Genomic DNA, 19,155 nt, shown 5'->3' on the forward strand with positions numbered 1-19,155 from the left:
ATAGCCTTGTCCAGCGTCAAACCTGGTTCAAGCAGTAGACGTTCCCTTATCTGTGGGCTAGCTACATGTTCAATCAACTGATCCCGGAGATTTTCCTCAGTTTTATTATCAAAGTCACATGTGGTAGCTAGGTCACGTAAAGCAACAACGTATTGTGCATGCTTTCATGCGGTGCTTGTGCACGCTTTCTGAACGTGTGTCGCTCGACTACTACGTTGATTCTTGGAGTAAAATGTGCATTCAACACTGCCACCGCATCAGCCACGGAATCACCTGTATTTGGCAATGTGTAGAAAATCCGCTGACCCTCGGTACCAAGGCAATGTAGAAGGGTAGCTCTCTTCCGAGCCTCGGACCAACCATTTCCAGTCGCATTTATTACCAGCATGTAATTCTTGAACATCTGGTGCCAAGTCTTGAACGGCATAATAGGTTCTCCGGGGCAGGGTAAAAACAACGTTGGAGAAGCTACATGTAAATTAGCCATTTCTCCTGCAGTAAAAACGTCCGTTAAAAAATTCCCCGGTTCAACTTCACTCGTCGCCAATTGTTATGTAGTACGTCCGTAGTATTTTGTATGTAGGTAGGTGTAGTAATAAGACTCAGGAAGCAGGTTACTCTTTTAGCCTTTTAGTCAAGCAGGTTAAGGTACGAGCATGGTATAGCAGGGTACCTCCTGTCCTATTCTCCTTCTGCGTGTACACTTCTTCTGCACACTTCAGCTGTAGGCATAACAGGGCATTGTATCAACTACGCCCCATAGTGGAGACTCTTGGGAAGTACATCTTCAACATGCATTACAGAACACAACAGACTCATTGCTTACTGGACCGGCTAGATCTGTGTTAACTAGCTCAAGTGGTATCTTTACTTTTTCCGTGGGACCTCTGTTCCTCGTTTGAGTGAACTTTCCCTTTATACACACATCACATTCCTTGTTAAGTCTATGCTTTTCACCGTTAATGTGCATGCCTACTGTCACCGCTTGCAGCTTCAGTATATCCTCGTAATTACAATGACCCATGATCTCATGCCATGTCTGAATATCATGACTGACATTACACATATCAGTTTCGTTACATTCTGTTTGTAGATAATACATTCTCTTGTACACCTCTATGTTAAATCTCGTACCGTTAGGCTCTACAAGAACATCTTTACCTTCATTGAAGAACACTTTGGCACCGTTTGCAGTAGCAGATTTTACAGAGAATAGTTCTTGTGGGAACGAGGGTATGTAGAGAGCGTTCTTTAACGTCACTATACACCGGCGCCCCTCACTGTTTATGAGGCATACCTGTGCGTCTCCTCTCACCTGCGCCAACCCGAATGTGGGCTTCCCGTCTGCCAGCTCCATGCTGTGTCTCTCCGGCTCGAAGGTGCTGTCAAAGTTCTTGAATCGGTTCCTGTCGTTGATGATGTGGGAAGACGCACTTGTGTCCACGATCAGTCCCTTCCTTTGGACCTGCTGCTGCTGCGTTGACTGGGTGACGTATGTTGTCTGCGCCCCGAAGATGAAGTCTTCTCTTCCCGCTGCTCTCCGGGCGTCGTCTCGACTCGCCTCACGTCCACCGTTGCCGCCATCTTGTCCACAGCCGCCATCTTGTCCGTGCGCGTACCCAGCGCGTACTCTGGTCGCGTTTCTTTCTACACACTTTGTCCGCGTGTCCCGAAGTTCCACAGAAACTGCACCAGACTGTTTTTGTGCATTTGTCTTTTCTGTGACCCTTTTCTCCGCATCGCCAACACGCATATCTCCGTCTGGGGTCCGGTCTTTATCCTTGGCGCTGCTCGGGCCTTCATCACCCTTTCTCCCGCCTCCTCGGCGACCGGGTGTGTGTCTTCTGAGGCCTCGAAGTTCCGCAGCTTGGCCTTGAACTCCCCCAGCGACATGTCCGCTGAACCGTGTGTCACCAACAGTGTGAATGGTTTATACATCTCCGGTAGTTCTGTCATAACCATCGCCATCATTAATCCATCGCTCTGTGCTTATCCTGCACTCTTAAGCGCCGTGATGAGTTGTTCAGCCCTGATGATGTATTCAGTCACAGTCTCGGTGTTCGCTTTCTTCAGCGCGGTCAGTGTTATATAGAGGGATACGATCCGGGGTCTACCCCTGCCGATGTAGTGTTCTCTTAACACTTTTAGGCTCTCTCTGCCTTTGTCCTTTGTGTCACGGAATATCAGCCCCAAGCTTGTGTCGTCTAGGAGTGGTGCTAACTTGCAGTATGCGTCTGCATTTTGCTTGATATCCTGGGCTTGCGCTTCCGCCGTTACTTCTCCCGTGGGGGCTGTCAAGATCGTTGTCTTCAGTCCCACTCCGTGCATGCAGCACAACATTCGCTCTTCCCAGAGCTCGTAGTCTTCTGCCCTTCTGTTAAATGAGGGCCACTTGCTCCTTCCTCTTGTCGCCATCCTCTTTTGATGGTAGGCGTAGCTTTAGCTCCCGTTAGCCTAGCCTTAGCCACGTGGTGCTCCCGCTGCTAACCTAGCCTATACTTTCAGCTAAACTCGCTACCCTTATTATTTTACTCTTCCGTGATCTGGGCCCATAACCTGTTGACAGAGTCACCTGGGGAGCAACAATAATAGGTTCATGACGACAAGGTCCTTCTTTAGCCTTTAATCTGCGTGGTTTATTTCACATTGCATTATGCACCATGAGACCTTCTCTCTCTGTGAGAGGTAGATGAGGAAGATGGGGAAGAGATCGAGGGGGAGGGAACAATCCCTTTTATACCCTCTTACCTGACGTCAGCTACAATAGCTACGTCTCCTTGCGCCTATAGCGCCCTCTTGTGGAACAGTTAAGCAGTTACATACTATCATATTATTAACACAAACTCAACACATAAATTTTTTGTTTTGTGCATTTCATTTAGACATGATCTTTTATGTGAAGTAATAGCCTAATAATATGGAAATAGCCTGTGTGGTCTGTCCCAAATTTGTTATATCCTAGTTCAGTGGTCGGCAATAGGCGGCTCGCAGGCCGAAATAGGTCCGCCAGCAATAATATCTGCCCGTCAGATTATTTTGTGAATATGATTTGTGATGAAGACTCGCTTTATTGTATCGGAATCGGGAGACTTAGGTAAAGTTAGAAAGATATTCACAGATTCGAATTTCCGCGGTCAATAATTCTTAAGCGAAATGTTTTTAAAACACAAAGGACACCTCTTTCCTATCGTAGTAAGGTAGACAATGAGCTACAACCTTATTTTCACCTAAACGAGGCGAGCCGGCCTCGGAGCTGTACATTTAATAATAATAATATTGATCTCTATGTGCAGTCGGCCTTGAGGCAAGTGCGCAGCCAGGGACCGTCTAAAAAGTGCAACACCGAAAAGAGACACTACAAAAATATTCAATAACTTCACTGTCATACAGTGTATAGTGTCACCAAAATCACTGCACACATCATCAGTGGTATCCTATTATATTATAGTGTTATACTACTGTAGCCGGTACTACTCTGAACATGCCATGAGTGGGAGTCGAACCCCGGGCATCCGCACCGCGGGCGACATCACAGACCTCTGTACCAAGAGGTGAATTCACTTCTAAGCACTCAGTCTGGATGCCTCTGGGGAGTGAGTTATACTTCCTGGTACCGCTACCGTGGCACAGCCACTTCACAACGTCCAAAGTTCTTCGTGACTGGGCTTCGCGGTATCATCCGTTACACTACAACACTTAGATTTGGGAAAAAATGCTTTTTCATACTTCTGGGGATTTTGTATAGGAAAAAACATTAAATATCTTCACTCTTATAGAGTGTAGTGTCACCAAACTCACTGCACACATGATCAATGTTATCCTACTGGTTATCCTCTTGACTAGCTCGTAGAGGGGGTGGGATGGATTCTCCAGGATAGCAGCCAGCTTCCTTCTCATCCCCCTCTCTGCCATCACCTCTAGTCTGACCAGCTCGACTCCCACCACAGAGCTCAGCTTGTTCAGTTTGTTGGTGTCCCTTGAGTTGATGTAGCCCCCCCAGCATAGAGGACGCTGCCACTACAGACTAGATTCACTAGAATGACTGCAGCAGTGACACATTGAAGGGCCCACAGCAAAAAGACCAGCGTTGAATTAACTCCCAGAGTTGATTTCAACTATTTTTCAGGGTTTATATAGCTCCAATTAACACTTGTAAAATAGTTAAACATTTAACACTATGCCAGTTCCTTCTTTAACTCCAAAACAGAGTTAAAGTAACACTAAGGGGATTAGACAAATAACACTGCTCCGAGTAAAAGTTTTACTATTTGGGAGTGTTAATTGCACTCCCTAAAGTGTCAAGTTATCAACTCTGAATTTTTTTTAAATGAATTTTATATACGTAGGCTATATAGGCCTATTAATTATAAGAATGAATTCCATAAACAAAATAATTTTCAAAAATAAAATGTATTGTTCTCCCTTGGTCAATACAGCTGAATTAAAACATCATGAATGAAGGTATAAATGCCATTGTACAAACTTTCATCTGACATGGACGTTTTGTCATGGACCCTGATGTAAACAAGACGAAAGTCTTTCTCTGGTCTGCATCCCCTTAACAATTGTGTGTATTGAGCTGTACTGTATTGTACCCATTCTGCAATCTGTTAATAAAGTTTTCAATCAATCAATCAATCAATCAATCAATCAATCAATCAATCAATCAAACAAACAAACGCATTGTATGAGCTTTGCATATCAAACGGTTTATGGAATTTAAGCTCAGACATTTTTCTTATACACCTTTCCTCACTTCGTAATACTCTGAATGCATTATGATGGTCATCAACATTCTCTGTGAATAGCAATAGCTTGTCACAAACAGTACGTTAGTAAAGTTAAAAAAGCATACTAATGGGCTATGTGAGTGCGGTGTTAGTCAAGAAATGGTAGAACATGTCGAGGTAGAACAGTGTCCATTATATCAACGACAACGAACAGTTCTTATCAGGAAATTGCAGAGTGAAAAGATTGCACTAAAAATACCTGACATATTGCAAAGAAATTCTGGAGAAGTTTGTCTGAAGAGTTTATTTTATTTTCTGAGAACAACGGGTTTATCTGATAGGATTTAGAACATCCAGATCCACACTCCTTATCAATAGATGGCGGTAATGCTCATGGGAAGTCAGTAGATGGTGGTAATGCTCATGGGAAGTGAAACGGAAGTTGGTCGCTTGACTCAGGCCTCGATACAGGCCTTAAGATCGACGGCTGTTAAAGTTATTATTATATGTTTAAAACCGTTCTCACCTAACGTTATGCGACCTGATTTCGACGACGTGCAAAGGTTGTTTCTATAGGTTATAGTTTTAAAGGTAAGCATATTGTTGGTGTTTGAGGTGTTAGTATTTTATATGATATCACGTTGTTGTTGTTGTAGCTTTAGCTAAGATAGCTAACGTTACAGCTAACAAAATAGAACCCCCACTCTTTGTTTAGTTAACTAACGTAAGCTAGTTGTAAAGAATAGTTTGGGCTTTAGCAAACCTAACGTTACCTTTGATGTTATGACCAGCCACCTATTTACTTGGCGACTTAACAACTGTCTCCTCAAATCTATCACATTTTCCCCTTGAAAGCCGACGTTGATGTTTTGATATCTAAGTGAAACGTTTTGTCTTTGTTTGCGAGTGCTTGGACTTTATTTCTTAGCCATACAGAATCAAAGACTCAACAAGCTCTGAATTCAGATCTGTCAAATGTAACTGCTATAAAAACGAAAAGAAGAATGTGTGTGATGTTGCGCAATGCACATCATCAAAATTTACCCAAGTGCACACAGTTGCTCCTTTTAGTTGCTCTTTCACATCTTCTTTCTTCCCTGGCAACTTCTGTCTACAGAAAACATTTCTCCTCCACAACGTCCAGCATGTCTCAAAACTACCCACATAGAGGACCAGCGAAAGACTCTCGGCCCAATCTGGGGATTTACGGCTCTTCAGATCACCTGCACCCGGAAGACTACCACTTTTACAGGCAATCCCAGGAGCCTTCATCTCATTTGTCATCCTCCACCACCTACCCGTCCTCTTCATCTAGAGCCTCTATGGGGCCTTCATACTCCTCACAGAGGCCAGACAGCGACACTCTCAGCCTCCTCAACAGCTGTGGACTCGAACCCAAGGACCTGACTCTGCTGGCCCAGCTTCCCGATGACGTCCTCACCCTTGAGTCCCTCCCTCATCTGCTCACACAGATCAAGGGCAAGAGAGGGACGGTCAAGCCTTATGCTCCACCGCCCCTCCTCCCCCCTCCTTCCCTCTTCGCTCGTCCCGCGACTCCCGCCCCCTCATCCCATCTGCCCGCCGGCGGCGGCTCCCTCAGCGAATGGGAGCGGATTCGAACCCAGCCCGTGCAGTATCCGCTAAACCACTCCTACATGACCCCCAAGCCTCTCCCACCCGAGCAGGTTCAGGACTGGCAGGACCGCTGGGGTAACCCCAGACAGCCGTGCTCTGCCAGTTCCAAACCCTCCACCGGCGCAGAACCGGCATCCTCATCGACGATCCCCTGCCTGGTGGACTACGATCACAGAGATAAGTCCACTGATTATGGTAAGAAAGGGAGAGACGGCTCCAGATTAGACAGACCTTCTTACAGCTCACCTGCGGTGGGGACCGGCAACAGGAAGCCCCCTCACCTCTCCTCTCAGGACAATGATTACAGGTTCGCCCCTCCCCCGGAGGAGTACAGGTCAAAGCCGCGGGTGGTTCGGCGCGGGCGCGCCGCCTCCCACAGCGGCGGTAGCGAGCGGTCTGCATCCTACATCGACAGTAGCCTGAGCACAGCGCAACATTCGCCTCCCAGGAAAGCGGCGCTTGACTTCCACGGAACGAAGCCGGTGGCGTACCCTTATTCATGCTCGCTGTGCGAACTTACTGTCCTCTCAGGGAAGGTAAGTACTAACATCTTTACTTCATATTGAATCGGAGTCTCTGCCCTTACAACCTGGGGGTGGGGAGGCCTTGCAGTGTTTCCTCCAAACAGGTTTAGATGCGGTGGCCCGACCGCAACATCAGACAGGCCCGTGAATAGATTTTCCCCCAAACTGATACAGTAACACATTTAACAGTGTTTCTCGTCTCACACGCACACAGTCCTTTCCACTATCCAACTGCTAATCTTCTCACTCTGCATTGCCACAAACACAAGTAGCCCAACACCCTGTGGGAAACACTGCGTTGGTTTGGTCATGGGTGGGGGGGGTGGTGTATTATAGGTTTTCCTTGGCCACTTACTACACCTTCTCATCAGTCTTTCGCACCTCAATGCTTCTCTTTTTGAGCACAGAGTGAAGCCAGGTAGGCTGGAAGTGAAACAGTCAGAAGCTGGGTTGGAAACCTTGTTTTCTCACTGTTTCTCTATATGAACCGGGATAAGAAACGAGTTCCATTTCATGTTTTAACAGCTCGCAATTTTGAGACTTTTTGTTTGTTTTTTTACTTGCAGTCCTGGCTTCAACACATCAATGGGGCTCGTCATGCAGACTGCCAGCTCATTCTGCTTCAACAGTAAGTTATTACTGACTGTGATGACTGGAATTCATCTCTTTCCTTCATTATTTTACATGAACTACATTGTTATTTGTTCCCCCACATAATTGATAATTAGTGGTGGGATGATATGATTCGATACACGAGGGCTGGCCACTACATCCAAACAGATAATTTCTAGCTTCATACAGTGTTCCAGCCTCCAGGCATCCAGTTTTCCTATGCACCATTTACCATTTAAGAACAAGGAACACTAATAAATAATGTATTAGGAGCAGGTAGCACATAGTTTAACCTCTTAAGCCCTAGCCCTATTTTCTGAAAATCCGCCAAAAAAACATACCTAAGTAAATGGAAGATTGCTCCACTTCTACAAGGTCCATTTGCATGTTCTTGGTATCTAGGGACATCTGGATCTCGGGGAATGTATTCCCAGTTTCAGAAAAAATGTCTGTTACTAGGCTTGAGTAAATTCTAATGAACCAAAGGACCAGACATGAAAAATTGCCACTGAGCTCATTCAGCACCTTCTTGAGATCACATGTACAAAGAATCTAAGCAAATTAATAAAGGGAAGATTATTGATGAACAGAAGGTTTTGTAGATATTACTGAATTCTGCCATCCGGACACATGCAATTTGAAATATGATTATAGAATATCGGGCCTATAAATTACCTTTATTATAGCCAAGTCGCACATCTATGGATCGGGCCAAATCTCCCCTTTCCAAAATGGCAGAGTTAAATCTATATTTAGTATCACCAGGCGTGCAGCAAAAACCGTGAATGAAATCTACTGTAAGTAGTTACTTGTTTATAATGTAAATTTCTCTGCCATCGATCATCAGATTGCAATGCCGTTTTTTTTGCTAGACGTTCACAGAAAGGTAGAGAAACTAACTGCGTTCTAATTTATGCCAAATAGCGTTCAGCTTTGTGGGAGATAATCCCGAAAATTTACAGAAATAAGAAAGTAAATCCAGAAGTCAGATGGATTGACAGGAGCTGGCATGAGCTGGGTAGTGTCGTTTTTTGAAATTACAAAGCCCATCGAAAGCCCTCCTCATATGACTACAAACAAAATGGTGGCGTGCATATCCTAGCGTCAATATTCGCCCGTTTCCGACTAGATGTCCAAAACTCATATTTCACTAATAACACTTTAACTGGTTCCCGGCCAACCACGGACATGTCCGTGTTTCGGCTCCAACGGTAGAGGGCCAACCACGGACATGTCCGCGGCAAGGTTGTTTTGGCTTTTATTCCATTTTAATAACCTACTCGATGTCACCGAGCGGCACTGCAGATTTACCCTACTCGTGGAATTCTGAAAAGTGCATTACCGGCCAGATCCTCGTAGGGGCGCTGTCTCGATAATGCAGTGTTCCCTGTGGCAGAACGGTGCTTTATTTTTTTTGACTTTGAATGGAGTTTCCTGTTAGCTGGAATCTATACGTGTAGCCTGTAGCTTGGAATACCTTTTGCGACGCCAAATTCACTATGCAGTAAAGGAATATATCATCAGCCAATGGACATATCGATCTACCAGATGGCGATCGATAACTGTGAAATCTTTTTAGGGATCCAACCGGCCCACAGTAAGATCTTTTTCACGTAAATTACATGCTGATCAGGCCTTGTTATCATACTCAACCAGCCGATCAGCGAATGTGGCTACTGAGCTGAGGCTAACGGCATTATTGGTAATCAATAATCAGAAACGACGTCCCCCGCCCCCCCCTTTCATGCATTCATGGTGGACCATGAATACAGACGATATGCATTTTGAGTTTTAGCTCTAGCTTCTGTAGTGCCGAAAACGCCATTTCGATTTAATGTTATTAGCTTAGTGCTCTGTATCTCGCCTTCCAGGAAATATACTAGACCAAATCCCATATAACGCTTATATTCAAGACGCTATAAAATGGGAACGTATTGATGAAAAAATTATTTCTTTAAGCCATTTTGAAGGGACGGTTTATGGTGTCAATTGACAATGAGAATGGACAGATAGCAATACTATAAAGTATAGATTTAGCTCTACAGAGCGGCTAAGTGGCGCAGTGGGCAAGGCGCTCGCCACTAATGCAGGAGATGCTGGGCTCGAGCCCAGCTCTCGGCATTGCTACCAGCTTGGCTGGTCGTTCATACTAACGCAATTGGCAGTGTTAGGGGTGGGAAGCTGGTGGGTGGGGATCGGACGTTGTGGACAGCGACTCCTACAGGTCGGTTGGTGCGCCTGCGCAGCAGAATCGGGAAGCAACGGGGGCGGCGTGTCCCTCCCACGCAGACCCTCGCCGCTGGGAGATTGCGCTGTGCAGGTGAAAAGATGCGACAGCTGCCTCCTCGTGTACCGGAGGGGACATGTGATGCAAGGCTTGGTCCACATTGCAGCCGGCCTGTGAGGCATGGCCTAACAGCGTTTGAGACAGGGGAGGGTAGAATTACTTACTTACTTATCCTCTTCGTCCCGGTTGGGGCATAAGGCTGCAATCATACACTACCACTGAGGGTAGAATTGGACGATATGAAATTGGGATGGGAGAAAAATTGAAAATGGGAGAAAAAGTAGATAAAAAAAAAAAAATTATTTAGCTCTACAAACAGCCTCACGCACAATGCAAGTATGTTTTGAAATGCTGGCCGTATAGCGTGAGATTAGACGGCCCCCAATGGCCGGGAATGTGTTAAACTATTGGTAAACAAACGTATTGCTGAAAATATACACTTTGACTGCTGTTTTGACAGGGTTGGGGTCTTTACTCTTGGCTACATTTGAAAAGAAAACGCAACATTAATTCATACAGTCTGTAGAGATGGATTTATGGCGTGATGTTATTTGCGTTCCACCACCGGACCGCTTGGCCTAAAGAGGTTAATTGATTCAGTATTAAAGATATGTCACACACTAGTTTGACATGGCAAGTTTCTATCCCAAAATTACAGTGCAGGTTTAATAAACACTGTCCTCGGAAAAGCTTTGTAGTGCACACACTGTCCTCGGAGAAAAACAACGTAGTGCAGCTTTAATAAACACTGTCCTCTAGGGCCGTCTTAAATACTTCAAAGCTTCGTTCGATGGGCATGGGATTCGAATATGAAAATAAAATTCGAATATATATATATATATATATATATATATATATATATATATAAAAATAAACATTTGTGTGTGCAAAATCAACTCTGCCTCTCTTTGTTAACACATTCCCGGCCATTGGGATCCGTCTAATCTCACTCTGAGGCCAGCTTCTCATAACGTTTCACTGTGCGTGAGGTTGTTTGTAGAGCTAAATCTATATTTTATATTATTGCTATGTCCCCCAGCCCCCTCCCCCCCATCCCCCCTCCTACGTGTATGCCGTGCGCCTCACGTTACCAAAGTGACTGTCTCATCGCCAAGCCCACCCCCCTATGACGGCAACTGTAGTCGTCTCCCATCCCCACCCCCTCCGGTCCTGCAACTGTGATTCCGGAAAAGCTCTCCTTCCCCCCACCGCCCCCTCCCCTCAGGGTGCTCCGAGATACAGACTCGAGGCTAGTTTACCATGTCTCAACAAATGCGCATGTTTGTATTAATTAATGATTATGCCATTATTGCTATCAAATGTAATGATTGTGAAATATTTCTGTAATGAGTTGTATGTGTATGTATCAAGCATCCTTGACTTCCAGGGACAACGATGTAACTTTGCAACGATGTGGCTTTTTCGTTCCTATCCTTGACAAAAGCAAATATGTGATGTAATGATCTGTATATGTTTTGTTGTCTAAATAAATGCCTACCTACCTACCTTGTCATTGTCAATTGACAGTATAAACCTTCCCTTCAATATGCCATAAAGAAATAATTTTTTCATCAATACGTTCCCATTTTATAGTGTCGTGAATATGAACTGTATATTGGATTGGTCTAGGTAATCCCTGCAAAGCTAGTTATAGGGCGCTAAGCTAATAACGTTAAATCGATTGGCGTTTCACACAAGCTACAGTTAAAAATCGAAATGCATATGATCGGTATCATGGTCCACCATGAATGCATGAAAGGGGGGGGGGGGGGGGCGGTGGATGTCGTTTCTGATGATTGATTACCAATAACGGCATTCGTTATTACAACAACATACGCTGATCGGGGGGTTGGCTATGAGAACAAGGCCCGATCAGGCTGAAATGTACGTCAAATCACTCTTACCGGTGGCCGGTTGGATTCCAAAAAGAATTTCCCAGTTATTGATCGCCATCTGGTAGATCGATATGTCCATTGGCTGATGCTATATTCCTTTACTGCATACTGAATTCGGCGTTGCAATAAGTATTCCAGGCGATCGATTGAAGCCATAGCTTCAGGCTAACATAAAAACTTACCCGGAATGAAAAAAAAGTTACACCAGGTCTGAAACAAGGATTACTCCATTCTTGAGACAGCGCCACTACCAGGATCTGGCCGGTAATGCACTTTTCCGAATCCCAAAGGCATTTTCCAGCCAACATACAGCTCTGTGACATGAGTAGGATATTAAAATGGAATAAAAGCAAAAACTAGTCAATAACGTATATATACGTGGTTGGCCCTTTAACACTTTCAATGCCCAAAACGTGATAAGACGTTTTATCAACCCAATGCCTGAATGCCCACGACGACAATTATCGTTTTATTTTTTTATTAGCGATCTGAATTCATATTTCATCAACCGAGTCTCCCGTTGGTATGTAGCCCCTGTAGGAGCTCAGATGTTAAAAAACCGCCACCTATCGTCTCCCAGATGGTAATGCACCCTTTTGGAATGGACTCAATGAAAATGGATACATTTTACTTCTCAGGCATGTAACCCGAGCCAATCGGATTAATTGTAGAGCCTCAGAATGTGTGGAATACATGTACAGTATGTAGCGTTGGATCAATAAAAGCGATTGATTTTTGGAATGGCGATCAGGAATTGGAATGATCTTTTTGGAGAACATCTGATCTGAGGTAAGGAATCTATTTTACAAGTCTTGGGATAATCAGAGTTGTATTCGCTGAGATCTCAGCGTTCGCTGTGTGTGTGGGCGATCGCTTTGAGGAAATCAGAGAATCGATTTTTCAGATCGCCTATATAGCGTGCATACGTACACATATACTATCGATAATCTAGCGTTTATTTGAAAACGATTGACAATGACAATGTTTGTGTATTCTAGAATATTCCGGTAAAGGGCGATTATCATGGAATATTTATATTTTCCTTGAAAACGAGGGCTTTTCAAAATGCTATAAAACGAAAATGAACCGATAAAAAAACAATCCACTTCGACAATGTTGACTGGAAAACGAGTCATTGATAAGCGACGGGCAGATTAGACACATAGCCATAATTTAAAACATAGATTAGGCGTTATTAACGCTAACATTGAAGTGGATGGTGGGCATTCAAGCGGTAAATCAAGATTAAGCTTGGTCTCTGAAAGTGTTAAGCATGGAGCCCAATAACGTATATACGTGGTTGGCCACGAAAGTGTTAATTACAACAAGCAAAGCTGATTGTTATTTAAGATGAGGTCGGACTCTGCTCTGCACTGACAGATTTGTGTTCACTGTGCTGCTTTTATAAAGTCTCAAATGACGGCTTACAATATTTCATGAAAAAGTGTTTCGTTTGTCTAAGATTTAAAAAGGTTTAAACTTTACAGCACTGACAAAGTTGAACAAAGTGCTGTACAAGTCCCACAACATAAAAAAATATATATTTAATTATTTTTTTTTTATCTCGAAGCTTCGAATTAAAATCGAATCTCGGCCCGAAGCTTCGAATTACAAAAAAAAATTCAAAGGTCAGCCTTTAATAAACTCACTGTCCTCAGAGGAAAAACTACATAGTGATAGATTTCGTCATAATCAGCCAGTATCGCTTCGTCACCTGTGGTTCCGTGAAGTTTCTGCGTTGTGTTTATCTCTTGCTCCGAAGTCGACCTTCCCCGTACTGGCTGTACATTCTAGGCGTATGTTTCGTTCACAGTGCCTCAAATTGATTTTGTTTAGATTTGTTATGACTTAAGACTCATTTTAAGAAGTAGCCTGCATGTATAGTAAATACGTTTTGTAAACTACTTTCATCCTCTGTAAATGTAAACAAATCCTCCCCCAAAACCACATAGTGCAGCTTTAAAATGTCTAATGAATTGCTTTGAGGTTAAAGGCATAAAGGACGATGTTCTTACTACTGTTGTTTGGTCTCTGTTCTCCCCACCTGTGCTCTAGGTTTCCTGATTGGGACTGTCGAGTCGGGGTCATTAAAACGTTAGTATGTCTATTGTCTACAAGCTACATGGTATTTGAAGTACTTCGATGATTTCCTGTGTATATATTATGTGTACAGGATGCAGGTAGAGCATCAAATCTATGTGAGATATCTTTCAAATTGAGGTTAAAGAGTATGTTGAGAATTTTGGACCGATCTGTCGTTTCTCAGCATCATAGCATAGTAGATAGTAGTATAGACATGGTAGTATAGACAGTCGCACACTAGGTAGTAGTATAGGCATTGTAGGTAGTAGTATAGGCATCGTAGCATAGCACATAGTAGATAGTATTATAGACATTGTAGAATAGTAGATAGTAGTATAGACATAGTAGCTGTATTATAGACATAGTACTATTGGATAGTAGCGTAGACGGTAGTATAGACATAGTAGCATAGTACATAGTACATCGTAGATGGTAGTATAGACATAGTCTGCAGACGACTCCACCTTACTTGTGTCAGGAAAATACCCAAACAACATTGAGGTAACTCTCAGTAGAGAACTGACCCTAGTTAAGGACTGGCTGATAGATAACAAACTCATTGCATTTAGGAAAGACAAGTCTATTTTATTTGGAACTAAAATGAAGCTCAGGAAGAGGAAAACGATCACAGTACTGTGTGAAGGGAACATCATAGAGTCCAAAACAAGTGTGAAATATCTAGGAATCACACTCTTGACCAGTCTGTCTGTGGAGAAGAAATCGCAGTGACAGTCGCAAAGAAACTAACATTTCTATATAGATACACACGTGATCTAAACCTAAAAGTAAAAAAAGTATTAGTTGCATCTCTAATCCAGTGTAATTTAGATTATGCTTGTTCTGCATGGTATAGTGCGTGGTCTTTCACAAAAGCTCAAAAATAAACTGCAGGTTGCACAGAACAATGTGTGTAGATGCATGCTAAACGCCCCTCTCAGGACACATATAGGACCGATATAAAGAAAATAAGTACGACTATTACCAGTAGATAGATAAAAGAGTAAAACAACTTGAGCTAAACCACATGTATAACATTGTTAATGACCGGGCCCCTGAATATTTGAACGGTTGTGTGGTTATTGTAAGAGAGCTACACAATCGTAACACCAGAGCTAGAATTATGTCTTGCAGTGTTCCTAAAGTTAAGAGTAAGATAGCAAGAAGCTCCTTTTTTACACGGGTGTAGTAGTATAGACATAGTAGCATAGTAGACAACTTGTAGTATAGACATGGTAATATAGACATAGTAGCATAGTAGTATAGACATGGTAGATAGTAGTATAGACATGGTAGTATAGACATGGTAGATAGTAGTATAGACATAGTACATAGTAGTATAGACATGGTAGATAGTAGTATAGACATGGTAGATAGTAGTATAGACATAGTAGCATAGTAGATAGTATAGACATGGTAGATAGTAGTATAGACAGTTGACAGTAGTATAGACATGGTAGATAGTAGTATAGACATGGTAGATAGTAGTATAGACATAGTAGCATAGTAGATAGTATAGACATGGTAGATAGTAAATAGTAGTATAGACATAGTTGACAGTAGTATAGACATAGTAGATAGTAGTATAGACATGGTAGATAGTAGATAGTAGTATAGACATAGTTGATAGTAGTATAGACATAGTTGACAGTAGTATAGACATGGTAGATAGTAGTATAGACATGGTAGATAGTAGTATAGACATGGTAGATAGTAGTATAGACATAGTAGCATAGTAGATAGTATAGACATGGTAGATAGTAGATAGTAGTATAGACATGATAGATAGTAGTATAGACATGGTAGATAGTAGTATAGACATAGTAGCATAGTAGATAGTATAGACATGGTAGATAGTAGATAGTAGTATAGACATGGTAGATAGTAGTATAGACATGGTAGATAGTAGTATAGACATGGTAGATGGTAGTATAGACATAAATGGGGCTAGGGGGCCCAGAATTCTGAACTTGCCCTTTAGGTCATGACTATTGTAAAGCAACATTCCAACCAAGGCAGGTAGCAAACGTTTTCATCCAGCTGCCACAGTGAACGGTGCATTGCATATAAAGGTAGCCAGCTACATTTACTATCTTACCACCCGATATTTAGAATATATATTTATAGACAAACATGTTAAAAGTAGGGGTGTTTGGATATGGGGTTCGAACTCGAACCAGAGCACAGCGTATTTTAATTGATTGGTGTCTGCTATATTAAGCCTGATCAAATTCCGATCCTTTTTTTTTGTCAAAAAATAAAGGTTGCAGGTTAGGTTTTTTTTCTTGGTGCAGCGCTATTCAATTGCCAAACATATCTTAACCTACATTGCATTGGTTTTCACTAACTTGAATATACTTGTGCGGCTGTATTATGTAGGAAAATACAAATATCGGTTCAGGACTCACTATCAGCCGATACTCAATATTAAATTACTCATCGGGATCAGGGGTAAAAGAAAACTTGGCACATCACTAGTTAAAAGTAAAAAATAAATAAAGCCACACATTCATCCTTTCTAAAATAACTAATTATAAAGAAATAACCAGTTGAGGCATGACGGTTTCAGTCATGTTGGTGTAAATCGGTAATACAATTCCACCAGTATTTAGTCTGTGTCGGTTGATATCAATTCCCTGATTTCCAGTTAAAATGTATTCTCATTGTCATTCAAGGCCTGAAGACCAAGCGGGGAACCCAAAGGATGATGGAAAGACTGGCCAACACCCTAATCGAAGTTCTTGTAAGGTTACATTCTTGGAATATCTACTATATGCTTCATTCCTCCAGTGTGATCATTCTTATCATTTTGCTAACTAAAAATAAATAAATTTGTCCCACAGACGAACATCCAAATAAAAAGAAGAAGGTAAGACATTCGTCCAATTTATTATTACCTGATTAGTTCGCAATAGAACTGTAAAAGACATGTGACGCATTCTCGCATTGGGTTGAACTGGTCTTACACAAAGTGCCATGTCCGTGAGCCGCCACTGGGGGCAGAGTGGCTAAGTGAATGAGTGACCACCCATAACCCTTTCACTACCACACTACAGAAGGTTAACCCTTTCACTACCACACTACAGACGGTTAACCGTCTAGTGTGGTAGTGAAAAGGTTAACCTTCTGTAGTGGTAGTGAAAGGGTTAACCTTCTGTAGTGTGGTAGTGAAAGGGTTTTAACCCTTTGTCGCGTGGCAGTGGAATGGTTAACCTTCTGTATTGTCGCAGTGAAAGGGTTAACCTTTTGGTGTGGTAGTGAAAGGGTTAATTAATTATGTTTCAAGTTTGTTTGATTTGTCACATAAACGTACATGTACTTCACAGTGAAATGCTTTGTTCTGTATGAGCCTGAGAATGTGCTTCATACAGTAAAAAAAAAGGTAAAGGAGGAATAACACTATACAATACAACAATGTGGGTGTGGAGGCGTGTGTAGGCGTTAGGGATGGGTACCGAATCAGGTACTTTTAACTTTTAACTCATTCCGGGCCAACAGCGCCCTCTGCTGATGGCCCGTCCGTGACAAACGCTATATCCAATGGAGAATAGGACTTATTTGCGAGTCCTTTAAACATATCAAATATAATAGCAATATATCTAAATAACAGTGATCGTCAATGAGTTGCTTCCAGTTAACATGCACGAAACAGATAATTTTTTCATACATACATTTCCATTTTATACCGTGATGAATATCAATATATCTAGAGCGTTCCGTCTCATCTCAATAAACTCCAGCAAATCGAGCTTAAATGTATTTCCTTAGAAATCGTGCCATTTGTCGCTTGATTTATGTCGTTTTCAAATAAACGCTAGATTATCGATATTATGTGTCCTTATGCACGAAGAGAAGCGGGGTCTGAAAAATCGCTTCTCCGTACTTTGGTCGGCGCGAACCTCGCACACACACGCTCCAATGGCGGTGATAGGAACATCTGATTACCCCAATATTCGTAATATAAAGGCCTTACCTCACATCTGATGTCATGCAAAAAGTTTAATCCAATTCCTGATCGCCATTCCAAATATCGATCGCGTCCATTGATCGAACGTTATATAGGGCTGCACGATTTTGGGAAATAATCTAATTGCGATTTTTCGGACAGATATTGCGATTGCGATTATAAATATTTTTTTTGACAGCCCCACAGAGGTTTATTGTAAAATGCAGCTTGCATCTGGCATACGCGGTGGGTCTTTTCAGGACACCAAGCCTGAAAATGTTTCTTTTTACCTGGGAATCGATACCGGTACCCAACGGTACCTTTTTTTTCTGTACTTTACTCTCCCTTTCGGAAGTCTAAACTTCACAACACACAATCTAAAACCCCTTACCTCTCTCTCCCAAACCGATCTTGTATCTCAATGGGACTTCCTGGTTAAATAAAAATAAAATTGCGCTTTCTTTTTTTCTTCTTTTTGATAATTGCATCATTCCAAATCGTGATTTCGATTTAAAATCGATTAATCGTGCAGCCCTAACGTTATAGTCCAAAACACATAATTCACGATGCTCCCAGTGGGGGGACTCAATGCAATAGTATCCAGCTGCATGCCCGAGAAGTAAAACCTGGACCGGACTTATTTTTTTGATGCACAGTCCCAGCCAATCAATCCAATGATGTGCAATACCATCCGGGAGACGATAGGCGGCGGTATTTGCCCTTTGCGAGCTCAGACCCATTCCTGATGAAAATGAATGGATATCGCTAATAAAAGAAATAACGATTAAAACTCGACTATACTCATGATTGGCACGGAAGCGATGGCGAGTTAACCCGACTACTCGTGGTTGGCAATGAATGGGTTAACACATTGTCTGCCACGCAGTTTGCCCATCTTATACCACTCTCTGCCAGTGCTGTAAGCCTATGGAGTCGCTCACCTTCTTTGCAGGGCTACAACCTTTTAAATATTATATCTATATCGACATTACTATGGCCCATTCAACATCGGGTATCTATCGTTCTGGATGTGGGAACGTTATATTTTTCCATTCATACATTGTCGTGTTAGTACCGTTGTGAATATAAGTATGTTTTTAGAGTGTAGAGCAGTAATTCCTAGAACGCGAGTTATAGGCCTGATGCATATTATACATCATCGATTGGCGTTTCGTTCCTATACACTATATTAAAAAATTCAAATGCATATGATCGGTATACATTATGCTCCATCATGCATGAAGGAAAGGGGTGGGGGGGGGGGGGGGGTCGTTTATGATTCCTTGATTGTCAGTAACTGCTTTCTTTAGTACGACATACGTTGATCAGATGGATTGCAATGAAATAAATGGACAATCGAGCTGGAATTAACGTTAGATTCCTTTTACCTGTGGCCGATGAGTCTGGAGAAAAAATATTCCAATTATTTGATTTCTATCTGCTAGAT

General features: G+C 42.4%; 1 protein-coding gene across 2 annotated transcripts in view; it reads left to right on the plus strand.

The window, feature by feature from the left end:
* Positions 1-5,184: 5,184 nt before the first annotated feature.
* The window catches only part of matr3l1.1 (matrin 3-like 1.1), a 66,797-nt gene continuing 52,826 nt past the window's right edge, over positions 5,185-19,155 (plus strand). For both annotated transcript variants that reach the window (XM_084331544.1, XM_084331545.1), the window contains exons 1-6: positions 5,185-5,321; positions 5,848-6,901; positions 7,456-7,517; positions 13,739-13,777; positions 16,438-16,505; positions 16,606-16,631. In XM_084331544.1, coding sequence (XP_084187670.1) covers positions 5,876-6,901; positions 7,456-7,517; positions 13,739-13,777; positions 16,438-16,505; positions 16,606-16,631 — 1,221 coding nt within the window. In that variant the 5' untranslated portion in view covers positions 5,185-5,321; positions 5,848-5,875. The remainder of the gene's footprint in view (positions 5,322-5,847; positions 6,902-7,455; positions 7,518-13,738; positions 13,778-16,437; positions 16,506-16,605; positions 16,632-19,155) is intronic.

This window comes from Notolepis coatsorum, assembly GCF_963971535.1.
Source record: "Notolepis coatsorum genome assembly, chromosome: 16".
Taxonomy (NCBI): domain Eukaryota; kingdom Metazoa; phylum Chordata; class Actinopteri; order Aulopiformes; family Paralepididae; genus Notolepis; species Notolepis coatsorum.